At 35.6% G+C, this 25,286-nt stretch overlaps 1 protein-coding gene across 4 annotated transcripts in view; it reads left to right on the top strand.

Annotated features, from left to right (window-relative positions):
• Nucleotides 1–25,286, top strand: part of TDRD3 (tudor domain containing 3) — a 94,516-nt gene that overhangs the window by 49,361 nt on the left and 19,869 nt on the right. For all 4 annotated transcript variants that reach the window (XM_021530792.3, XM_021530793.3, XM_077781370.1 and 1 more), the window contains exons 5-12: nucleotides 1,116–1,257; nucleotides 7,733–7,804; nucleotides 8,265–8,414; nucleotides 9,106–9,246; nucleotides 10,173–10,329; nucleotides 10,964–11,089; nucleotides 19,535–20,373; nucleotides 22,235–22,360. In XM_021530792.3, the coding sequence (XP_021386467.2) occupies nucleotides 1,116–1,257; nucleotides 7,733–7,804; nucleotides 8,265–8,414; nucleotides 9,106–9,246; nucleotides 10,173–10,329; nucleotides 10,964–11,089; nucleotides 19,535–20,373; nucleotides 22,235–22,360 (1,753 nt within the window). The remainder of the gene's footprint in view (nucleotides 1–1,115; nucleotides 1,258–7,732; nucleotides 7,805–8,264; nucleotides 8,415–9,105; nucleotides 9,247–10,172; nucleotides 10,330–10,963; nucleotides 11,090–19,534; nucleotides 20,374–22,234; nucleotides 22,361–25,286) is intronic.

Genomic DNA, 25,286 nt, shown 5'->3' with positions numbered 1-25,286 from the left:
TTTGCATTATATGTAATTTTTTCAGGTCTGATGTTGGACTATTAAGCTGCAATAATATGCTATTTCAGTATATAGTGTTACTTAAAATAAAAATCACAATTTTCTTTTATATTATAGGTTTTTCACGACTATAGTTTCCATTTACCCCTTTCCCCTTGCCTAATTTTATTTTTTTTCTGTATTTCTTCCATGTCTGTTTTTTGCTCACATTTTTTTGCCTTTATTAGAACAATCAAAAAATCCATCCAAACATTGCTAAGGTTAAATGCCACTGGTACTGTAATTGGCTGACTCCACTATGAATTTTCCTCACTGTGTGGTATGGGCCTGTGATTGCAACAGTAGCTCTAGCATATTTTAAAGAGATTATTGTCTCTCAGTTGAAAGGTTTTAACTGGCTGTGTCCTGTTCTCACAAGAAGCAGTTTCCAGATTGCACTGCTTGTCATATCTTTCAATAGCATGTTGGAAATACACGATTCTTTTATGCTTCTGCTGTTGCTTTTCCTAGGGTAGATTCATGTGAGAGGAAGATAAGGTTGGCTCCATGTGGGAGCTGATGACAGAAAGTATTAATATGTTTTTAAATTATAGAGTAGTGAGAGACAAATTGCTATGAGATGCAAGGTTTTTATATTTATTCTAGTACATTCCTAGCTCTTAGCAATGTGCAGAAAGGTTCCTTTCTAACCACTCTATGTGTCTACTAAGTTAAATGTGAAAAAAAAAAAGAAAATTAGATGATTAACTATTTGGAAATCTGCTCATAACTGTAAATATGAGGAACCTGCTTCAAATCAGCTGTCTAAGAATATCATCTGATAATCGAAACAAATCATTAGCTTAGTTTGGTATTATGAAATTGGATATTAACCAAACAGACAATTTGCCAGTATTCATCTCTGTTAGAATCTAATTTGCAGTATGGCAATTTTTTATAATGGATAGGAAGTGTTTCAATAAAGCTATTGAAAAGTACTGTGTTTTTTGATGCTAATTTTTTATTATGGCATTTGAAAATGTTGGTTTTATAATAAGAGTAGTTTTTTATATGTTTCTCTGGGACAGAATATTAATAAATCTATTTGAATTTTTTTACTTTGTTTCTGCCTCTAGCCTGAACACTCCACCTGGAACAAAAATTAAGCTTTCAGGAGTTGTTGAAGTGAGAAATGGATTCTTACTGTTGGATGACAGTAATACAGCAGTTCTTGGAGGTGAAGTGGAGCATCTTATAGAAAAGTGGGAATTACAAAGGGTGAGGTAACACCACTGGAAATGCTTGCCTTACAAGTTGCATATTGCATTCAAAAATGTCAAGCTTATTCTGTTGACTCTGAACTTTCATATAATAAGCTTTTAGAACTGTACTGTCCAAATAGTTGTAGGGCTGCAGCCAAATGTATGCAAGTAGGTCTCATGTACAATGTTGTAAATTAAAAAATTACAAGTGATCTTTGCATGGGTACTGATTCCTTTCTGCAGGGATTGAAAACATTAATGAAATATATTAAATTTATGTTGGTAAATAGTCATGGGTGGTTGCTTTTTTAAACGGTGTGTTTGAACCAAAATACTATGGAGTTCTGCCTTTTACAGTTACTGTCTGCAGACTGTGTCTTTTGGAGGCAAAAGTAATAGAATAAATATACAGAAAGCAGTGAAGTTGTGTCATGGTTTGACACTGGCACAATGCCAGTGCCCCCCATGAAAATGCAATCTCTCAATTGAATGCTGTGAAATGCAGTCAAGAACAGAGCAAAGCAGGCCCAAGCTTAATAACAGGAAAAAAACTTTATTAAGCTACTATTATAAAAGAAAAAAAGAAAGAAAAAAAAAAACCCACACACAAAGATCAAAATGAAAACCTTGCAAAGCATTTCTCCTCCCACCACCCAACTCCAACAAACCACAGTGAGACACAATCTGGGCCCCAATCAGGTTTCCACCCTCCAGACAATCGATACTCAGTCCATTGAGGGAACAGAGTCTCTCCTGTGCCACAGACCCCCCAAGAAACACAGCTCCACATCCTGTGTTTCCATGTCACACATGGCACCGCCCGGAGAAAAGTTTGCCAATGGTGACCCTTCTCCTTTCCATGCACAGCAGTGCTCTCACCACCAATGCATGGATGGACAGACTGCCTTTAGGATTTTTCCTTTTAAGGATGCCCTGCCAAGAGGGGAGAAAACAACAGTTCAGTTTTTCATTTTTTGGGACCACAGTCCCCCCCATTTCCCCCTGGGGCCGAGGGTCCAAGAACAGAGATCTTCTTCTCTGAAGACAGGGGGCACCACCACAAACCTCCCTAACTTTTCTCTGTTCACTCCACTTCTGTCTTTTCCCAGCTGAAGCAGGTCTCTTGACTTTGCTCTGGCATCCTCCCAAAATACAGTCTCTCTTGGAGGACAAAATTGGTTCAGTCTGTGCCTACCAAGGAAAAAGTCCAGCCAAAAGCCACTCCATCATCCCCTCCCACCTAGAATTTCTCCTTCTAGCATCCCAGGGTCCAAGCTGTCTCTCTTCTTTTCTTTCAAACCGAGAAGGAGAAAAATTTCACAAAGCTTTCATTTCTCAAGGAAGGGTTAAAAGTCCTGACTCCCAGGGATGGCTCGATGCCCAGACTCCGGCTCCCACGGTCAGCCGGGCACCTTGCGGCCCTCCTGTTCTTCTCCTTCCCTGTGGTGAACTGCTGACAAGCTGCCGCTGCCCTTTTCTCTTTATCTCTCTCTCGAAACTCTGGCGGGGGGGAACGGAGACATCCCAGATTTCTCCACCCTACCATCTGCAGGGGGTTCCAGTCCCTCCACCCTTGGGCCCACCTCAGTCAGGCCATGGGCCTTCCCCTCCCCACCCAGCCATGGGCCAGACAAGGGAGAGCACAGCACTGCGGCTGAGCAGAACCAAAGAGAGCGAGTTCTCCTGGGAATTCTGCTGTTAACCCCTCTGTGTTCTCAGAGGCGTGTCCACCTTCAATTGGTCAATATCCAAATTGACCTCTTCCTTCTGAGAAAATTCTTTTTCTGTGTCAAACCACGACATTTGGTAACCTTTGGTATGAGCCCTGTACTGCAAATTTCATCAGTACTTTAGGTAAATTGTTGTTACGAAGTCAAATTGGAGATTTAATTTTCTTCCAACAAGTTATAAATATGTGTAAACGCCTTTACTTTGGTTTCTGTTCCAGTAGAACAGAAGTGGCTGCAGGAATATGTTTTCATACATTTTCTCACAAACAGGTGGAAGTTCCTAGGGCAGGAGCTGTGACCCTACTACCATTAGTCCAAAATATTTGCCAGATTAACTATGGCTACTGCAACCATGCACATCTGTATTTTTGCATCCACATCTCTGAAACAGAGTAGCTGCTTATGAACATGATAGTTAGTTCTGTATGAAGTACTCATTTTATTGTTGTTCCTGCTAAGTTGGGTTCAGTAATTTTTGTTAGAGATAGCCTTCTTTGGTGTTTGGTATAACTTAATAGATTCTGGCAAACTGGGCCAAATTAATTTGAATTTTAGAGTTATGCATTCTAGTAGATTCTGTTTGTCATCCTTCAGCCTTTATAGCTGAAAATAAGGTTTTTTTTAAAACACAAAAGCATTCCTGGTTTTAAATGAAGCTTTCAAAATAAAAACAGTTTTTATCTCATTTTATGATTTTTATTCTTACTTAGTATTTAGCCTTGTGAGTTGTCTCTTCAGTTAAAGAAGGTAGATGAGGCAGAAGAGAACACTTTCTAAAGAGCGAACACTTTCTAAAGAGCTAACACTTTCTTAAGAATGCTGTAGAATTCACAAAACAAGAATAGAACTGGTTTGCTTTCTTGATGATATTTTGGATAATCTATTTTCCTATTTCTTCTATCTGGACTTCAACAGATAAATTTTGCTTTATATTTGGTTTTTGAAATCACTATCAAGAAATAACTTGGAACAGACTCTATTTATATAAATAGAAAAAGCAAAGCATTTAGTAACCAAAGGCATGTTGCTGACTACAACTTTTAGCACTTGTTAGCCAGGTTTCTTGGCTGTATGCACTATGTGTAACAGAGTGGCAGCTGTTGTGATTTGTTCTGGTTGGATATAGAAAGTTAACTATTGCCTGCTGCTATCCCCTCTGTGTTCTGATTCTCAAACGTTTGGAGTTTGCCAGAGTACTTTCTTTTTTTTGTTGACCAGCTCACAGCACATGAATGTGGCCATGTCAGAAAAGCTGTGGGTGACAAGGAATCAGTTTGGACAGGTGAACCATGACCACTGGAAATTGTAGTTCCAGTTCTATATCCAGACTGACAGCTAGACAGATAGAGCTCAAACAAGTTTCGCTATGAACTCAATGCTTCTATCCCGTCCAGAAGGTTTGTAGAAGAGTACAGCTGACAAATAAGCATACTTGCTAAAATATCTGAGAGGTGATAAGGACATTGCCACTCCTTGTCTAATCTTGTCATGGAAGCTTAAATAAAATGCTGAATTGTGTTTGCATAAAAAGACATAAAAATTTTATTTGTGTAACTATTTCAAATTACTTGTTTTGAAGCTATTTTTTATTTTTGATGGCAGTTTTATATTTTCTCTCCACTAGGAAGTCTAAGATGTATTAATTTGGCTTCTTCTGTAGATGATGAGATAAGGGGGTTCTATACTTAGTATAAGTTAGTGTTATTAAGCCAAATAACATGAAACTTTAGAATAAAAGTTGTCTATTCTGTCTTAAGATATTGCCCTTGCACCTACTTGTCAGCTTCTACTTGTTCGATTGTATTACTGATTTGTTCCATTCAGAGCAGTGTTTGAAATTGCTTTCAGGAGGAATCAAGTTTTAGTAATAAAAGACTCATAATACAATGTAGCATATGTGGAATAAATATAGTATTATCACACTGCATGAAGAATAAATGTGCTCTTCCTTGTAGCATTCAATTTTATCATAAGGTAAATTCTTGCCTGGAAATTTCAGGTCTTTTTAAGTATCCCTATTTAAGTGACATTAAATAAATGAGGAAGGAGTGTAAATGAGACTGTTACTGTGAGATTTTCTTTTCTAGACTATTTGGAAGTATAAGGTGAAGTGTGATGGACATCTTTAAGAAAAAATACAGTTCCAAATAATTATTGCTTTGTGGTGTTCCTCATGTTCTCATGGTGGCTGATGTTCCAAACATGAATGATCAATATCTGTAAGATATTGCTGGTACCCTTCTTTTGAAGGAAGAGTTTTGTATTGCTATTAAACAAAACACCAGACAATATTTAAGTGAAGTCTGAAGCAAATCTGCTGAGGGGATTGGTGAGACTGTTTGGTAGGCTCTTAAAATTTTAACATTTAGAATTACAGATCATCTAAAAGTAAAGCTCTTTAGTGTACTTCAAGATTTTTCTGTTTTGGTGAAGGTGAGACTAAATATTGAGATTACCTCATGGGAAAAGGGAGTAGTTTTAGGTATACTTCAAAATACATGTATAAAGGCAGGAAAAGGTAAAACAGTACATAATATCTAGCAATCACATACTGTAAACCTTAGTTTCTTAAGAGATTCTCTAGGAAATACATTTTTAGTGTCATGATGCAAATAGAGCAAAAAAGGTAAAAGAACTACACTAAATGTGTTTATTGTTTAAAGTTTATTGTAAATGATAGTTACTGCTGGGTTATGAGGAAATTTAATTGTAAGTTAAAAAAGATTGTGTGTGTTGCCAGTTTGCTTTTTATTCAGTGCCATGTGAAACTTAGTTTCTAAAACAGCTGCTCTCACTTCACAGCACAGAGTGCTCCTTGAGAAGAAGGTATCAGATCATTAGAATTATTTCATTATGGATAACAGTTTTATGCAATAAATTGCTATGATTCAAAATTCATGCAGGTAAATGTTGGTAAATAGGCAGTCAGTTTATAAGGGCTTTTTTGCCATTTGCCCAATTGTACATTTGAGCAGTAGATTGGAAGTCTTTTTCTTCTATGTGATTTCTTGATTCTGATTTGGGAAAGAAAAAAGTGTAAATTCAGCTTGCTCTTCTTAATTATAGGACATGAAGAATTAATCTGATGCTTGAGTTCTTATCTAGCCTATAGTTATTTATTTTAATTATAATTTGATTCAGTATGGGAGTTCATTCCAAAATTGCCTGCATTTCTCTAGGTACAAACAAACAAGCAAACAAATAGAAACGCCAGAATAAGTGCAGGGTTTATTGCACCTGGAGTGCCTGCTCTGGGGAAGTGAAGTGACTTGGCCATGAAATCATTGTTGTATGTGCTGCTTCAGTTAATAGGTACTGGGAGGTGTGAGTATGCTGCAGTGATCAGCGCTTGGTTAGCTTGTATTTCTAAGGCAGCATTTTAAGTGAACTGGATGAAACTAAAGCACAAAAAATTTATGGTTTCTGCACTTCTAAGTAATTTTTTTGAATAATTTATTGAATACTTTATCAGTGTTTTTTGCTCTAAGGTATGAGAAAAAGGATTATTCTTTTTCTTCAACATTGAAAGGAATTAATGACTATAAATGATTTAGGAAACAGTCTTTGGCTCCTGAATAAAAGTAGTTAACTTGAAAGGAGTAGACCAAAAGTTTTAATTTGGGTATGTATTAGCTAAATGAATCTATTACTTAGTTTAAGAAATTCTCTGGTAACATAGTGGCTTAAAGCTTATTCATGATTATACTCCATTTCTCACATGATGGGTTTAAATCAGTTCTACATCAAGGTAATAAATGTATAGGTAAATGTCATACATATATAGTCTTAAGTAATTAAGGCTGTCTCTGACAACAGAGAATGCATGAATGTACATTGGGTGAAAAGGACAGTAAGAAATTAAGCTGATAAAAGAGATACATTATAGGAAATGCAATTTTGGTGCATTTTAACAGCATTAAGGACCTGTTCTTTTTCTTTTCTTAGTAGCATTCTGTTTCCAGCAGTGGCAAAAAGGCAATTGTTTGCAGGGAGAGATCACAGCTTTGGCATACAGACTTGCTGTACTGTATCAGGGGGTACAATTCTGATAAATCCTGTCTGTGTTTGCTTATGCATGGGATTATTAATTTCACAGACTGGTTGAGGATGGAGGTCATCTGCCCCAATCAAGGCCACCTACAGCCAATTGTCCAGCACAGTGTCCTGGCAGCTTTTGAGTATCTCTAAGGATGGGGACTCCCCAGCCTCCCTGTCTCAGTCACCCTCACAGTCAAAAAAAGTGTTTTGTGATGGAAGGAATCGCCTATGTTTCAGTTTCTGCCCACTGTCTCTGTCACCTTACTGGGCACCACTGAAAAGAGCCTGCCTCCATCATGCAGATTGATAAGGTCCCCCTGAACCTTCCCTTCTCTAGGCTGAATTGGTCCTATCCCTTTTTAAAGGTGCTGTGTGCCTTTACAATCTCTACTGGCAGCAAGTTCATTGGGCGTTGTATGAAAAAAAACATCTGCTGCCTATTTGTGTTCTGCTTTGTTCTATTAGTGTAGATTTTGGTATATAACTGCATTTTTTACATGTGCTCTATGTGCCTTTGTAATTATGCAAAATTCCATCATTTTCTTTGTTCCTCTGCCTCTCCTCCAGCCCTCTTTTTAACTTAGGTGACCCAAGATTTAAAAATATGATTTTTTTTTCTGAAAATACCCATCTTGCAACTTCCATGTTCTTTCTGAAATAGAGACATTTATCATATAATTGGTTTCTGTTTATAATTTATTAATTATCAATTTTCTTTTACAGAGTTTGGCAAAACACAATAGGAGTAACATTGGAACAGAAGGTGGTCCTCCTCCTTTTGTACCTTTTGGGCAGGTATAGTGTACTTCTCTTTGTCACTTCATAAAAGTACCTGTATTATGATATCTATGTACCTTGTTCCAGTTAGGTAAAGGCTCTCAGAACACCTAAGATCTTGATAACTTGGATATAAAAAATGCGCCTATTAAAAAACCCTCAAAACTGTGTTAATCCCGTCTCACTGTTGTGCCAGTTTCCAGTAACATTTTTCCTCTCAGTTCCAGACTTAACTTTATTTAGTTGATTTTGCTGGTCAGATTGTGTAGGCATTTATGCAGTCCCTTCTTAAATGTCAAAGAATTTGGCAAGGATCAGCGAATTTCCAAGAATCATTGTGTTTACATCACGATGTCTAGCTACATGGTCATATTCTTTATCTGAGGGTCTGCTATTCTAATGGAATAAAACTTGGGTGGGTCTTTTTTCAAATGAGAGCAGACAGAAGAGTAATTAAACATTTCTTTTGCATTTTCAGAAATGTGCATCTTATGTGCAAGTGGATAGCAGAGATCTTGATCGCAGAAAGACTCTGCAAATGACAAATGCTGTAAAACCTGTTGCGGACAATGATGAATTTGAAAAGCAGAGAACAGCTGCTATTGCAGAAGTAGCAAAGAGCAAAGAGGTTAGAATGCATGTGTTGCAGCATTTTACTTACTGTGATTGATCTTTTCTTGTCAAGTATTTATCTCTTAAATAACAAATGCTTTCTGATATTTGCCTGTGTATACTTCTAATCCTGTATCTTTAAAAAGATGAATCAGGCTTACAGTCCTTTTGAATTGATGGCTATGTTCTTATTTTAATAAAGCTAATAAATGTCTCGTAATGTCTTATTGTAGATATGATTTTGCTACCACTAAAAAATGAGGGGTTTACAGTTTTGCTAATAAGATTGAATAATGATAACCTGTAATAAATACAGGTTATCAATTTTCATCTGTTCCTTTTAAGTCTCAAAACCACCATGATTCACTGAACTCAGTCTGAAAAAACAGCTAGGAAATTTAGTTCTAATGTGTCAGGTTTTTATGTGTTCCTTTGGTCTTCTTTTTTATTTCTCAAAGTGCTTAGTCAGTTGTAACAGCTAGAATTATATACCCTTTTTACACCCTCATTTGGGCACAGGGGAAAAAAATTCCTAATTAATAAATTAATCTTTTTCTCTGTGTGTGTAAATTAGTACTTTATTTTTGACTCAGAGTATAATCAAAAAACCCAAAAAACCCACTGCAACACTAGTTTCTACTATTTCTACTAGCTAAATATTTTCATTATTTCTGTTTGCTGAAATGTTATTTTGTGCTTATCTAAAGACCAAGACATTTGGAGGAGGTGGTGGTAGTAGCAGAAGCAATCTTAGTGTGAGCACTGGAGGGAATCGAAACAGGGAACTGTTCCAGAAAGAGAAGATAGCAAAACCAGAGGGGAAGAATGAAGGTGTCTACCGAGAACTGGTAAGATGGAAGACTTTAATGTAGTCTTAAATGTGTGTAATATTAAATACAAAACCCCAAATAGAACAAGAACAAAATCAAAATACCTTGATGAATGATGACTTTACTTTCAATTAATTTTGGTGTCTGCTCAGAATACTTATGGTGCTTTTGTACCTTACTGAGATAGTTATTAGTTTCACTGTGATTCTGGGCTAAACATTTATTCAGTAAGATTTAAAGGTATCTCTGAGGTTAGATTCCATTAGGCTTGGGTTTTTATGGGTTTTTTGTAGCGTCTTGATATGGCTATTTTTGAACCTGTAGACAGAGTGTTATATTCATGGGATTCCAGTTAAGAGTGTTTTTGGTGACAGCTGTTGAAGTAAGTGGGTAACTAGTATGATTTTGGTGCAGGTGCAATGTCATTTTCTGTACTTAATGCTTTGTGATTCCTGTTTTGACATTTTGTCATCATGCTCTATACAGTTTGGAATAATGGAGCCTGCATTTCTGCACAAGTAAATTGTTTGCATTTCTTAGTTTTCTTCTGTAAAACATCTAGTTAGCTATGTTTTATCCATATTTTAAGAAATAACTGTGTTTTGCATTGTCTGCAAAAGTTGTGAAACGGTTCACACTGGAACACTTGGCTAGTTTTGATACTCATAATATTTTGAGATAATTCTTAGTTTTCATATAGACTAGGAGAATTTGTGCTTGAAGGCCTGTAGTAATAGAACTGGAAATAAATGAATTAAAACTCATACTACTAAAAAAAATCCCTTGATTATCTGGTTCTTTTGAGCTTATATGCAAAGATTTTAACTAAAGCTAAAATATTTATAATAAATTAAACAAGAACTATTGTTTCAATTAAAAATAAAAGAGAAATTAATGTAAAATCTGGTTGTATTTATTACTTTTGTGTGTACATTTTATTTCAGGTTGATGAAAAGGCTCTAAAACACATAACAGAGATGGGTTTTAGCAAAGAAGCAGCAAGACAGGCACTTATGGATAACAGTAACAGCCTAGAGGCAGCATTAAATTTTCTTCTCAACAACAGTAAACAGAAACCCATTCAGGGACCACCACCTAGAGGTAAAGCTTGCAAAGAGATGCTTTAAAACTGTTTACAAGCAAAAAATTTGTGTATGGTGGATTACTAATGTAGTTACAGAAGGGCATATTTGCATGTTTTTTTTCCAAGTTAGAATGCATTATGAACTTGAAAGCAAATCCCTAAGAAAGGCTTCTGTGTATTATATTCTTGTCAAAATTGTTGAATTGGAAATCAGATATTTAATTAGCCTTAAATGGGAAATGTGTACCCTAGAATCACACAAGAACATGGGTTGGAAGGGACATTAGAGATCATCTTGTTCCACCTCCCCCACATCCACCTCCCAGACAGAGAGGCCACCCACTAGGCCAGGTTGCTCAGGGCCCCATCCAACCTGGCCTTGAACACTTCCAAGGGCAGAGCATCCACTGCTTCTATGGACAACCTGTTCCAGTGGCTCATCACCCTCATAGTAATGAATTTTTTCATCACATTTAACCTAAATCTTTCCAGTTTGTAGTTTAAAATTGTTCCCCCTTGTCCTATCACAGCCTTTCTGTGACAGAATTATTTAAAGGCAGAAAATACAAACATTTTGTAAATTGAATGAAAGGATGTGTATGCTTTTTAATTTTTTATTGCTCATTCACAAAAAGCTTTTAATGCTTACAGGTAAGGGGAAGGGCCGAGGCCGAATAAGACCTGAAGATGAAGAAGAGCTAGGAAATGCCAGACCATCCGCACCAAGCACACTGTTTGATTTCTTGGAATCCAAAATGGGCACTCTCACAGTAGAGGGTGAGTTACTGAAATTAATGTATCTGGAACAAATGTTGGATAGTGTAGTTAGATTTAATTTTCCTATCTTTGTCATCTAAAAGTTGATTCCTAGAACTTCCTCTACAGTCAGTCATTAAAAAAAAAGAGTGCTTGGAGAATTATTCGTCTCACAAAAGGTCAAATAAGTTGCTCAGTGGTGGTTAGATGTCTAAAAGTCAGTAATTTGAAATAAAATGACATAAACCACAATTTGTTAATCTGACTGGATTTTTCCTGAATCATGAATCTTTATTTATGATATCATAAGTCTTCACTGTATTTATCAAAAATCAAAATATTCAAAGAAAATAACTTTTAAATATGCCAACATTTTGCATTATATTTGTAAACTGGTCAGGTAATGAATATAGCCACATTTTCAGAAAGCAGATATAGGGAATGATATTTCAGATATTTCTTGGCAACTCATTTTACTTACCAAAGTTGCACTGGATTTTTTATGATGAGCAGAAATGAAAACAGTGGTAGTGTTTTTGGCTTTCACTGCAGACATTGATTTTTCTTTGGGTACATTTTGTGCTTATATTGAGATATTACAGAAGGTTTTTATGTTTGACTGAAAGATGTTTAAAGGAAAAGGAAAGAAATAATCTCTGTGGGTTATATAATTTTCTTATTGTCAGTGTTTTTGTAGTAAGTAGGTCATAGTAGTTTATCAAAATTCGTGAAATGAGTGAATTGCTTTTTTTAATTGATGCTACTGATTGCTTAGGGGTACTTACATGATCCTTTGGATTTAGTGCACATATGTGGACAATAAAGCATAGTGTTATGTGAGTAGAAAACCGGATATATTTATTACATTTACTTCTATTTATAATCATCAACATTGTGTTTTAAAGATAAATACACATTGCTTTTAGGAGTTTTTTTTCCTCTTAAATGAAAATAAAAAGATTCCATGAATGTCATAACAAGAAAAACATAATTTTATTCAAACTTTTTAAAGGTTTTATACTCCTTTAGTTACCAAAGGTTCTGGCATATTTCCTAGCATGACACACAGTGTTTTAGCGTTTATGTTTTTTATCACTATGTTGGTTTTTCTCATTATATTTGAGTGATCAATATGAAATCCAGTGTACTATTCGTGAACCACGCTTTCCTGGAAAAAACTTGTTAGCATTTTTGAAGTGTTCAAAAAGTGTTCTGATTATTTTGTGAAATTCTTTTCAATCTTTATGCCTTTTTTTCCTGAAAAAAAAAAAAAAAGTTGTACTTTGTAAGGCTTTGAAGTGATTGCTTAGTTTCATGTTCTTAGCTTTTATTTTCCTTACCAAGTGTGTATATCCCATAGGATTGCATCTCTGTTTCTGTGCCAGGTTTTAGTTTTGCTTGCAGTCTTTTAAATGGATATTTCAAGAAATACATAGGCATATATATTTTTTACTTCCAAAAGTGATTCTTCCCTTGCCAAGTTTGAGAAAAACTCTGCAATCTGATGAATTCAAACACATTGTTAAAATCATATATTGAAAGTTAATTTTCCACCATTTTATTGCCTCTGCCTTTGAAAATAATTTCAATTAAATTCTTAATTATTAGTTGTCTGAAGTTCCATTCAATCTGAGATGACAGGAGTTTTAAAGGTATTTGCTGAGTGATCTATCTGCAGTGACCATACTTAGCACTGTGAACTCTTCAGTCACAAAGTCTTCATCCAAATGTCTGCAGAAAACAGGATATATATATAACTAACTGAATTTAATTTGATTGTGTAATTTGTGAGCAGTAGAGAAACAGTTTCACTTAGAATTAGAAAAGGATTGGTCAGACTTGAAAGGCACATTGGACACACTGAGTGAAACAACTCAAATATTTAATATTACAAAGCCAAGAATGTCTCTTATTGATTTTCCTGCACAGTAATACACTAAGGCATGCCCAGGCTGGCAGGTTTTTCTCCATTTATATTCACCAAACATTGTGCTATACTACATATAAAAGAAGATAGATTGTTCTGCAGTATTTCTGGCATCTTGCTATCCTGTATGGTCTATAAAATCTTATAATGGTTTTTAGATATTCAGAAAGAAAGCGGTTTGTATAGGGACAGTGGTTTTGAATAAATGAGCACTCCCCTACTGTTACATGTTTGTGTATGACCAGGAGCAGATAATTACCTGGAATGGCCATATTTATCATTCTTCAGACAGAGTGTAATTCCTTCTAAATGACTGGGAGTCGATGTAAAATACAAAAAAAAGAAAAGGTGGTTTTGCTGAACTGAGCTAAATATTTTTTAATCTTGTACTACGCCAAGTTTTCTTCAAAATTTTATGTGATCTGGGAGAGAAAGTGTCTGAAAAAAAGAATTGTTTCTCTTTTCAATACACAGAGGATTGATTTTCTTTGTGCATCCCTCCTTGTTTTTCTTATCTACTGTTTCTAATTACACCTGAGACCCTAGTAGTGTGGAGAATTTCTAAATTCACTTCTGCCTGGGTGGTTCTATAGCTGAACAGGAACTGCAGAACTGTTTTTTGATTTGGTACTTTTTTGTACTTGCATTTAGACCAAGTAGAAAAACATTTATGAGTTGAAATACCTTTGTATTTTTTAGGAGGCACTTATATTCCTTTTAAAAGTTAAGAATTTTCTTGTTCTTTGCTGTTTGCTTTTTTAAAGTACTTATTACTTACAAGAAAACATGTTAGTGTTTTGCCCTGTAAGTGATCTTGTGATGTTTTTGTGTTTTATCACCTCTTTTCCATTAAGGAAATATTGTTTCACAGCTATCAAAAGTATTAAATGCATGACTCCATGATCTGCTAGCTCTTTAATTGTAAAACACAGAATACTTTAAGCATAGTTTATTTAAATGAAATGCAAAGAATGAAAACAAACGTATCCTTAACTTTAAACTGCATGTTTATTTATTTATTTATTACTTTGAATGGTTGGTGGCACGTACAAAGTATTTCTGTGTTGAAATTAAGTAGTTTTAATTTTGGCAAGAGAAACCTCCTGACTGCAAGAGATAACACAAATAGCAGACAAAACTGCTTTCAATTGCAAGCCTATGCTTGCACTTGGTTAATTTCTGCTACTGAACACAAAAGATTTTTTCCATTAATCTCCTTATTGTTTTCTTTTGTTATAAGGAACAACTCATCTATCTTTGCCAGCTTAAATAAGTAACCACAAGGATTATCAGAGAGAATAAGATGATACCAAGAGCTCTGGCTGTAGTATTAAGGAATAATGAACATTATTCTTTATCTAGTCCCAAATAAATGGAAGGTTTGAAATAAATCAGTAATGCAATACAATGTAATTAAAAATATTTGTTTCATTTTGTGGTCACACATTTTATTTGAATATGTGAGAATGAGGATACTTGGAGGGGAAAAAAGAGTCTTAACTTTTTGAAGCTAAAAGGAATTTGTAACATTTGAAATCTGCCATGTTTTCAAGAAGCATGGGATGCTATTGACAAGAGATCCAAATTGAATAATAGTCATATTTCTCATTCAGCCTTTCTTCTAAAAATTGAACTGTAGTCAGAGCTAATTGTGACTATCAAGAAAATCAGTTCTATTTGTTTTATTGTTATGTTAGCATTGATGATGTATGTTACAAGGCTTGTACTTTTATTTTGTCTTTAAATATAAAAGGGACAAATAGAGTAAATTTCATACATTTTAAAGTATAATAAAAAATTATCAGTTTTTGTTTTAATCCTTTAATCCACTTAGTTAAAGTTTGTAGTGAATACAATGCAGAATGTTTTGGATTTTTTTGTTCACTTCTTTATTATCACTCTTCTCAGCTTGTATTTGATTTGTTTCAACAGAAACATGTACTCAGGTCCCCATTCCTCAGTGTTGCTACATTTTAAAAAGAATTATATTGATATTTATTTAACTTGACAAAGCTATTGGGTAATTGGAATTTTACTTCATAACACAAAGTGTGTGCTAATGTATCACTACTTATCTTCTAATTTTTTAATCTTTTGGCCAGTACAAGATAGAACATACCCTGGAGGTAGCTGTCTCAAAGATATATTTCCATTCAGTTACATAAAAGTATTATTCAGTTTGAGAGGAGAAGCCTAAAACATTGCCACCAATGTAGGAGAGCCATGGTTGTTAAATTTAGCCACATTATTAAACAAGATAAAATCTACAGGAAAGGACTATGGGAAACTGTACTCTTTAAATTCCACTATGCATTGAGCAGTGCATTATAAATTGTGCTGGCTGGGATTTCCAAGTGCAGCAGGTCCTGCTGGTTTCTTGTAATCAGGGGAATGTGATTGGTCCTGTATGGTCCTCTTGTGTCATCACTTACAAAAGCCAAAGTGAGTAACGTGAGTGAGTAAGGGTTCCAGACTGACAAACACTACTTGTCATCTCAAAACTTCAGAGTAGATGTCAAGAACCTTATAATTAATTTTAAAAATGTATTTTTCCAGACTACGTTCCCAAACTTCTGGTTATAACAATGAAGACTTTTATCACTGTTTGAGAATAGCTTGCTACATCTTTTCGTTAAATACCAAATTAATATTTGTTATTGCTGTGTAGGAGGCATTACTTTTCTGGGAACAGTTGCTAATGATTTGTTGGAGTTGGGGCAGGAAGTAGAAGCAGCTGTGGGAATGTGAATGGGATCCCTTGATGCTTTTTTTTGATCCCTATTTATCATAAAGAAACTTTAGAATCCCTTCATGTTTTTGGTGATCAGGTCAGACAGCACAAATACCCGAAGAACCAGTACTATTCTCATCTCCTGGCATTTTTTGTTGACTTACTGTTGACTAAGTAACATTTACTGTTTTTGAGAGTTGTCATTTGCGAGTGACTTGTGCTTGAATGTCAATCAACCAGTTAATGTGTCCTGCTCATTTAAAGCTGCTGTGTATGATGCAGTCCCCAGGGAAGCTTTTAGCACAAGAACTGCACCTCTGTAGAAAACATAAGATTATTGGATTTTGCATACCTTAAGCTTAGACTAAAAAAACTCAGGCATTTCATGTCAGCTTTTGTATGTCACAGTAAAGAGACCTACAAAATAACCACCATGCTCACTGTTTTGAAATTCTCTAATCCCTTTACCTGCTGTCTAACACGTAGTATTATTTTAACTTTTCAGTACTATTTAGAAAAAAATCTGTAATAAAAGGATGCAACACACTTTCAAATCACCTTTTTGCTTTTATGTTATGATCACATTATGTTGTGTAGACAATAGTTAAAATTACTTATTACATGCTATGAAATTGAATAGAAATTTCAGTAAACTATTTTGAATTATAGAAAAATATGTCTATATTTTGGATTTCCCTTGAGGCTTTAACTAAACTGTAACTGCTTTGCATACATTTTTGTTGTATAGAGTCCTTCTACCTTGTATGTACTAAGCATTGTCACTACCTATCTCAGCTCAGGAAATGTTTATTCATTTAGAAAAGGGGCAAAGGACAGCCCTTAGGAGGAAATATTTTGAGTCTAAGTCAAACTTAATATCCCGCCACCTAGGAAAGTATTACCATGCCCAATCTAGTCATGAACCCATTCCTGTTTTTCTTCTGTTGGAACAGTGACTTTAATTATTATAATATTACAGAATATTAAATACGATGATTTATTGTGAATTAGGTTAGAGTTTTATACACATTGTTCTGTAATGGTATACAAGGGAGTACACATTCAGGGGTCATTGAACTGTTCAGTCATTTTGTGTGTAATTAACATTAGGAATAGACCTAAGAGCTTAGGTTGGGCATATGAAGAGTGGAAGCCTGAGCATTTTACTACCAGAAGAGAAGAGGTATAAATTAGGAATGTTGTGAACAAAGACTGTTAATTAATTAATTTGGGAGTTACATCTTTCTAAATGATAGTCTATAAGATTGGTATTATACAGAAGTGGAAAAGTGTAATGAAGCTATTTAGTGAAAAGTTACAGATATAAAGTAAAGAAAAAACAGTATTTTCATGTTTCATTTGCAAAGAAGAAATAAAGAGGTACTTCTAACTTTAAAGGTGTTATTATAACAAAACAAATTTAATTATTCAAGATTTAAAATAATCTTTGCATTTTTGAAAAGAAAATGCATATTTATGAAACTCTTGTATATTTCAGAAAAGTATATATTTACATATTAATGCATTAAAAATGTAATGGGTTTCAAAGTAACATATTATAGAGTAAGATGTACTTTTACCAAGATTATATTCAAGGTAAGACTTATGTATGCTTATGTCATGTTAAAAAACAAGAACACTAGGTCATTTTAGTAAAGCAAATGTGACTTCTATAAGTTATGCTATGTCAAATATATGTAAAAATTGAGCTAGATTCTTACTGTGCAGTTTAGTAAATTAAATTGATAAAAATTCTGTGATCTACTACTAATAATGTGATGCCTGAAAGGGTTTTTTTAAAAAAATAAACCAGGTAAAAATTACATTTTAATTTTAACTTGCCATCTTACATATAATTATCAAAGTTGATACATTTGCTGTCAGGTATCAGCATTCATTGTTTCTAGTGGTAACATTCCTTTCCATGGGAATGTGTGAGAGCCTGAGTTCACAGTCCCTCCAGGCCCATGCACACACCAGGCTCATGGACACAAACAAGAGAATGACACCTTAGCAGCAATGACACATGGCACAAAATTGATCATGTAAACATGAATCCCTTTAATGGATTTGTGTTTTCCTTTTCCATCAGGTTTAAAGTCTGCTAGCAGATCTCATATCCAGTCACCAACACGCACACACCCATGTGAGTCTCCTGGCCAGGAGACACTTCTGGTCCAGCTTGTTGGCTGATATGGCCTGGAGCTGGTAGGAGTGTTACATTAATGTATTTTATATAGATCTGGCCACTGTGTGAGCCCAGGCCTGGGGTCTCCTTGGCAGATGGCCTTCAAGACTCATTCTCTCCAGTGTTCAGCTGCCAGGTCTTCCTTGTCCCAGTTGCCGGCTTGTCCTACCTCAAATTTGCCAGTTTAAAAACATGTCCACTCACATATACAATAGAGAATTTAGAAAGAGAATTTAATAAGAAGATGAGAAGTTACAGTGATCACATGCAGAACTGTATTGACCAGGAACCTACTTACTTGCAGCTCTCCTAATCTCATTTCTTTATTTTCCCCTGGGTTCATCTTCATTTCTCCCTTCCTTTTGCTCTTCATCTAAACAACCCATTAAAAATTCCATGTTTGTCTAAAAAGCTCATAATTCCATAAAAAGTTTCATAGATACCCACAGCTTTCTTCCTCTCCAGCAGGCTGTAGCATGTTTCCTTTCTTTAGTGATATTCATGATAATCTGTTCTTTATTCTCATCAGTTAAGAGTTCTGGTTGAAGCTCTTAAAGGTGATGCTTGAGCAGGTCCTGTTATGGCTCACTGATCAGAATCTCCAGACGCCTGGGCTTTGCTACTATTCTTGTTATCTACATTTTGCCAGCTCTGTTCATTTTATCACTTCTGTTTCTTGCCTTTTCTTTTTTATCCTGAATAACTGTTAACAAGGTATTTTTGCAGAAAGTTTCAATTCAGATTAGAAGTGTTCCCTTTTCCTCATTTTCCTCCCTCCTCCTTTTTCCATCTTGGAATTCTCTTTTTATGTCTTAAATGGCTCTTAGTCAATTGGGTTGTTGATGTCCACAGGGAGGAACAAGCAATATCCTGGAAATTTATGCCTGGCTTTTCTCTTGTTCATGGGTGGTTTGGTTCTAAGTACAGCCCAGAGTAGTGTATATTTTCCAATAACTAGGAATTGCACTTCAAATGTGTCTGACAAATTCTCTGTGTGTACCATTCCATTTCCATGTCACAAAGATGCATACATTTCTGAAGAATACTGTTTTATTAGAGTCTGAAACAGTATTTCTTGTGGGAAAATAACATGCTCCAGCACGGTGTGGATGAATGGAGGCTGAGATCTCTGAAGTTTGCTCTTGGGGAAAGAGGTTTATTGGGGGTGCAGAAGGTCCTGCCTCGTGCTCCCAGGCACAGCATGTGGCTGGGCCAGAGAGGGTGGGGAAGGGGAGAGACAAAAGGATGCTCTAGGAGAGGGGAAGCCCCAGGAGGGGGGAAGAGGTTCCAAGAGACTGCGTGGCCCCTCGAAGCCTCCTTATCAGGAGAGCTTTGAGGTGGGTTGGGATGTGGCATATCCAATGGGGTTACAGACACTAATGTTTTAGGGGAAGGTACAGAGGTGTGGGATGAGCCATACATCTTTTGGGGGGTGGGATGGAACAGTCCATTTCACCCCAGGACTCATCCGAAGGCAGGGGTGTCATCCGGCTAGCTGGGAGAACTGTTCTCATCCTAGCTGTATTATTTATGAACAATCATATTTATCTATCATCTGCAACAATTTCTTAAATGTATTTGTGTGAAATACGTTAATTGAAATAATTTTTTTCTTTGTAGAACCAAAATTGCAATTTCAGCCAACACATCAAGTACAGCACAAAGTTATGAATACAGAACAGAATGGCATCAAAGAGAATCATTCAAGACACGTTTCTCGCAATGACATGAGACAACCAAGGAATGAGAAACCCCCTCGTTTTCAAAAGGATTTTCAGAATTCAAGGCAGGCTTTGGAAAGTGGTGGGTTACCAAGAAACAGAGGTCCTGAAAGGCACAGCTCTTTAGAACACTGGACAGATGAAAAAAATAAAAGTGACAGACATTATCCTAGAAATGATAGGTCAAAGGATTTGAGTTATCCCATATCCACTCACCAGAGTGATAGTACTTTCAAGAAAAGGGATAACAACATGCAAAACAGAGTTGGAAAAGGAGTGTCTTTCTCAGAATTCAAGGAAAATTCTGCTGCTCAAGATGTGACAGAGAACAATAACCAGAAACGTGGGAAAAGGGAAAACCAAACACACAATTCTGAAAATTTTTGTGATAGGAAGGCACGAACATTAAGTACTGAAGCCTTTATGGTAAAACGTGAGCAACATTTTGGTGTTAATAATGATTACCAAAATCCCAGTAGGACTGATAATTTTAGTGCTGTACCAAATGGAGATACTGAGCATCATCAGAAAGGAAGACGAGTAGGACCTATCAAATCATCAGGACCGATTGCAATCCCATCTTTTGATGATAAAATGTTGTATTACAACACTGGTCCCAAAAGGAGAACTGGGCCCATCAAACCAGAGAAAATACTGGAACCATCGAGTCACATGGAGTATGGAAAAAGTTGGAGACCAGGGGATGAATGTTTTGCTCTTTATTGGGAAGACAACAAGGTATGCCTTTGCCAAATTGTACCTCTAATGTTCTCTTACATATGTGTGGGAGATATTTAGCACACTACCACAGAGACATGGCCTTTGTTCATAGGTGTGTAGTGTGCTTCTTGCCTAGCTCCATGCTCTGTTTTTTATATTTATGACATATGTCACTTAATCTTCACTGCACAAAACTTTTTAAGACCCTAAATCAAGTCCTTGTTTCTGTCATGTAGGTGGAATTTAGGATGTCTTAAGCTCATTGCTGAAGCATTTAAGTGCCAAAAATTTGAAGGGATGAATATTGGGATGAATATAGGTATCCATATTCTTTGCTGAGGAACAAAACCAGGATGCTGTGCTATCTAGAATATCTATAATGGTAGATGTGTAATACCTTTCTGTGGAGCAAGTCAGCATGCAGCCTTTAGTAGCACAAACAAAGAAGAAAGTCTGCAGGAATGGAGCTGTAAAAAACCTGCCAGTTTTCTTTCAATCATTACAGAACAGAAGCAGCAAAAGGCCTTATTTTGATTAGCATTTGTATCCTATCAGCTAAAGAATTTGTGGACAAATTAATTATGCTGCATGATAGATTTATATTACTGATTTTTTAAAAGTTTAAATACTTTATTTTTAGCTCTTTTCTCCATTAATAAGATTTGTCTTGCAGCAGGACCATTTTGATTTCTTCTCCTTTGCTAAGAAAGTATTAGGCTGTTTTCTTTGATTTGTCATCACTTGTTCAGGAATTGTCTGCCAGTCTTCTTGGGTAGTTTCTTTGGGTTTTGCCCCTTTCTGATAATCTGAGAACTACCTTAAATATGGTTGTTCTTTAAGTACATTTTATTCATACATTTTCCTGCTTTTTAATAATTTTTTGTTAAGTTTACTTTATTATATTTATTATAAGTGTTTTCCTTTTTTTTTTTTTTTTTGGTCTGCATTAGCTCAGCAAAATAACTTTATTTTTCTCTTTTTTCCTGGTATGATTAAAACTAATGATAACCCATGCAGGATTTTTGGTAGTCGCAGTCAGTTGACTCTCTTAAATAGGAATATGTAGCTTGAGTGGATGGATTAGTGTGAAGTATAATGGTGTATTACTGAGTTGTTTTGAATTTTGAGAAGCATACTTGCATTACTCTGAAATGAGATCTTGAAATTTTGGAAAGTACAAACCTTGCAAGATATATACATATTACATAATCCCAGACTCTTACCTATTCAGCAGATTAGAAGCTGTGTTTTGGACAGTAATTGGTTTCTTGGTAATTTAAGTAAATGCTGCTACTCACTTCTAAGACAATTTTGCAATGTGATGATAAAATACAGTAGTGAGCTTAACCATGTTAGGAGGCAGTGATTTTTGTTTTGTGTTTAGCAAATGGACTTTATGAAGAGGCAACTTTATAATATTTTCATCATATTTTTATCATGTTTTATTGTGTGATAAGATATACAAGTACATGCATACAAGCCATATCAGTATGCAGCTAATAAGCACTTACAGTTGCCTATTTTAAGTAAATATGTTGCAATAGCATTTCTCTGTATACAGCAGCATTTGTGTTAGTGATGAACTTGTTCTGCTTTCAGAGAGATGAAAGCAGGTCTTTTAAATGCTCAGTCTACTTAAATAAGCTGTGTATCTTCTCAGTGAGTATTCTAAATACATTCTGCCATGTCCTTGGAGTCTGACATGTAGAATTTTAAGATATCTGGTTTCATATCTTATACAAATTTAAAACAAAATATAATACTGACTAATACTAAGTATATATACACACACACACAGACATATATGAAAAGGAAGTTGTTAAGTATTTGTGGTGTTTCTGGTTGTATTTTTGTGACATTTGAAAATTTCTCTTTTAAGTTCTACCGAGCAGAAATTGAAGCTCTCCATTCTTCTGGGACAACTGCAGTTGTTAAATTCAGTGATTATGGAAATTATGAAGAAGTGCTTCTCAGCAACATCAGGCCTGTTCATGCAGACACATGGGTATGTGATAACAAATTGTATTAAAAAATATAAATTGCATAGTCTGTACAAAATATGTAACTCTTAATTAATTAATACCTACTCATGCAAAGAATGCTACCTACATGTGTAGAAAAATAGTTGTGAAATACACGCACAAAATCTCAGATTTTAGTTGTCTATATGAAACCTGATAGACATGTATTACAATGTGGTATTCTTCCTGTATAATAAATTTCAACTGTATTGTTTGAAAATTAATAATTGATCTGTCAGCCAAACAGTTTTATGCATGTTTTCTCTCTTAAAAGTTGTTAGTTACTCTATTCAACCCAATTTTTTGTTTTATTTCATGTACATTGTATGTTGTTCTGTAAGGGTTAGGAAACAGTCATTTAAAACATATGTTCTGAAGCTTTTCACTACATGTGTATGTATGACTAAAAATACACATCTGTATCCCTTTATTTTGTATCATGATTTTATTCTTGTTTCAATGATTTCTTCTTTGCCAAATACTGTAGTGGTCATGTATGCATCAAAACTTGTTTTGTGAAGTTTAGAATGTATTAGCCTTATGGAATTTGGAAATTTCAAAAGGCTTTACTAGTGAATATCATGGAAGCAGAGATGCGTTTTGATTTTAAAAAATATCAGGAATGCACATTTCTTTGCTGTTTACTCTTACTATAAAAGGCTGCACAAAAAATATACATCTGCATATTGATTCCTTAATTGTCAGTTGACTGTGCTTATGTTAAGTTCTTAGTTTTGGGTTATAGAACCATGTTACTACTGCTGCAGAGGCTGAACAGTCAACTCCTGTTTCTTCCCAGTGGTCTTTTAACATTCATTGTTGCCTGTAGCTCTCAGATGCCTCTGAGATAGCCTTTTTGTACTTAAAAATAACCCTGAACCTTTTCCCAGCCGATGCATTGCTGTTTGTTTGAAAATTTACCCTTTTTTTCTGCCTTCTTTTTGTCCTACTAGCTGACCTGTAAGGTGCTAGTTACTTACTGTATGATTGTATTATTTTAAGCCTTTTTCTGGGTTAATAATCAGACTTTTCTTCATTTGATTACAGTTTTGAGGAGTGGCTTTTACTTTACTTTAAGCCACTGAATATTAGCTCTCATAGTCTAAGAACTTAGCCTTGTATTAAGACTAAGTTGATCCTGGTAGTGAGGTCCCGTTTCCTACTTGATCCTGGTAATGATGTGGTCATTTTCCCTGCCTCTTCTGCCTATGTCTGACCACATGTTCTTCCTCATCCGTCTCCTCTCATGTTGGATTGTCAAGTCACATAGCCACAGGATGAGTTGAATGAAATGGACCACATTTCTGTTCCCCCAGGTTGTCTTATTTTATTTTAGAGTTAGTTTGTTAAAGATGACACAAGGGTGGGACAATGTATGGAGAGGCGATTCTGACAGTAAGTACCATAGTCCTGACACCATGCTGCATCCTGATTGAGTCATTGAGGCTTCCTCTGTTATTACTGGAGACAAAAGAGGAATTTCCAAGGACTTTGAGTCCATTCAAAAGTGAAAAATACCTTTCTCAAGGTTCTTTTTTCTTTCAAGGTAGCCTAGTTGAATTACATAAATTCAAACAAGGAAATTTCTGATCATGACAGTTACACAAGATAAATGCCAATCAACATCTTCACAGTAAACATAATTTTAATTAGTTATTTTCTGACTAATTACTCTTTTGTTGCTAGAAGGTCCTTGCAGCTATAGGATATTTGCAGAAAAAGTTGATTAGGACCCAACTCTTCACTTCTTTGTTTTTGGGTGCTAAACCTATGCATTTGTAGTTCTTAATCACCCATTAATACTTAGGTTTGTATTTTAAGCTGAACGCTGTTGGCCATTTTTTTTTGTCTCAGTGTTCTTATTATATATAGATCTAGTTAGCATGCATGAATGCAGAATAAATGCTACTTAGTTCTTTGACTGAAGATTCAAGCAACTAGGGTGTATTTCCTCTTTACAAGAGAACAAAACAGATTTTAAATGGACTTCAGTAGTTATTTTTCTTTTACTGATCAATGCTATTGGCCCCAAGGAGCATTTATTACTGGAAATATTATGCTGATTTTTATGTCAGTTGTTCTAGATAATTTCCAGATAGCTAAATAAAGTCCCTTTGGAGGTGCTTGGGTCCATCAGTGATGGTCACTTTTAAACATCACCTCCTGAGGGCACTGGAGTACACAATTGCCAAAAGTCAGAAGTCAAGTGGCAAGGCAGAAAGCTGGCTTGGCTGAACAGCAATCTTCTCTTGGAAATGTAGCAAAAAAGGAAGGCGTATGCCCAGTGGAAGCAGGGTCAGGTGGCATGGGAGGAATAAAGTGCTTGCCACTGTAGGGAGAAAATTTGTGCAGCTGAAACTGAATTGGAGTTGAAGCTGCCAGAAATGTGGGGGCAATAAAAAAGAGTTTTTTTCCTTATATATTAATGGCAATAGGCAGTGGAAAAATAACATCAGCCTATTACAGGATGAGGATGGTCACCTCACAAACAGGGACAGGGGCAAGGCAGAGATGTTTAAAACATTCTTTGCCTCCATCTTCAACATGGATAATGGACCAAGGGAGTCTCAGTGCCCTGAGCTGGAAAACCATGACTGCAAGAATCATCAACTCCCAGTTTACTCTGGAATTGTGTGGGATCTGCTCATCCAGCTGGATCCCTACAAATCTATGAACCCTGATGGGATTCATCAAAGAATCCTTAAAGAACTGGCTGATGTAATCACAAAACCTCTCAATGATTTTTGAGAGGTCTTGGAAATCTGGAGAGGTCCCAGCTGACTGGAAGCTGGTCAGCACTATCCCAATTTTCAAGAAGGTCAAGGAAGACCCTGGTAACTACAGACCTTTCAGTCTCCCTTCAGTGCCTGGTAAAATAATGCAAAAGATTATTCTGGGAGGTATTGGAAA

The sequence above is a fragment of the Lonchura striata genome, chromosome 2, assembly GCF_046129695.1.
Source record: "Lonchura striata isolate bLonStr1 chromosome 2, bLonStr1.mat, whole genome shotgun sequence".
Lineage (NCBI taxonomy): Eukaryota > Metazoa > Chordata > Aves > Passeriformes > Estrildidae > Lonchura > Lonchura striata.
Note: the sequence above shows the minus strand (reverse complement) of the source record. Positions and strands in the feature narration are given on the sequence as shown.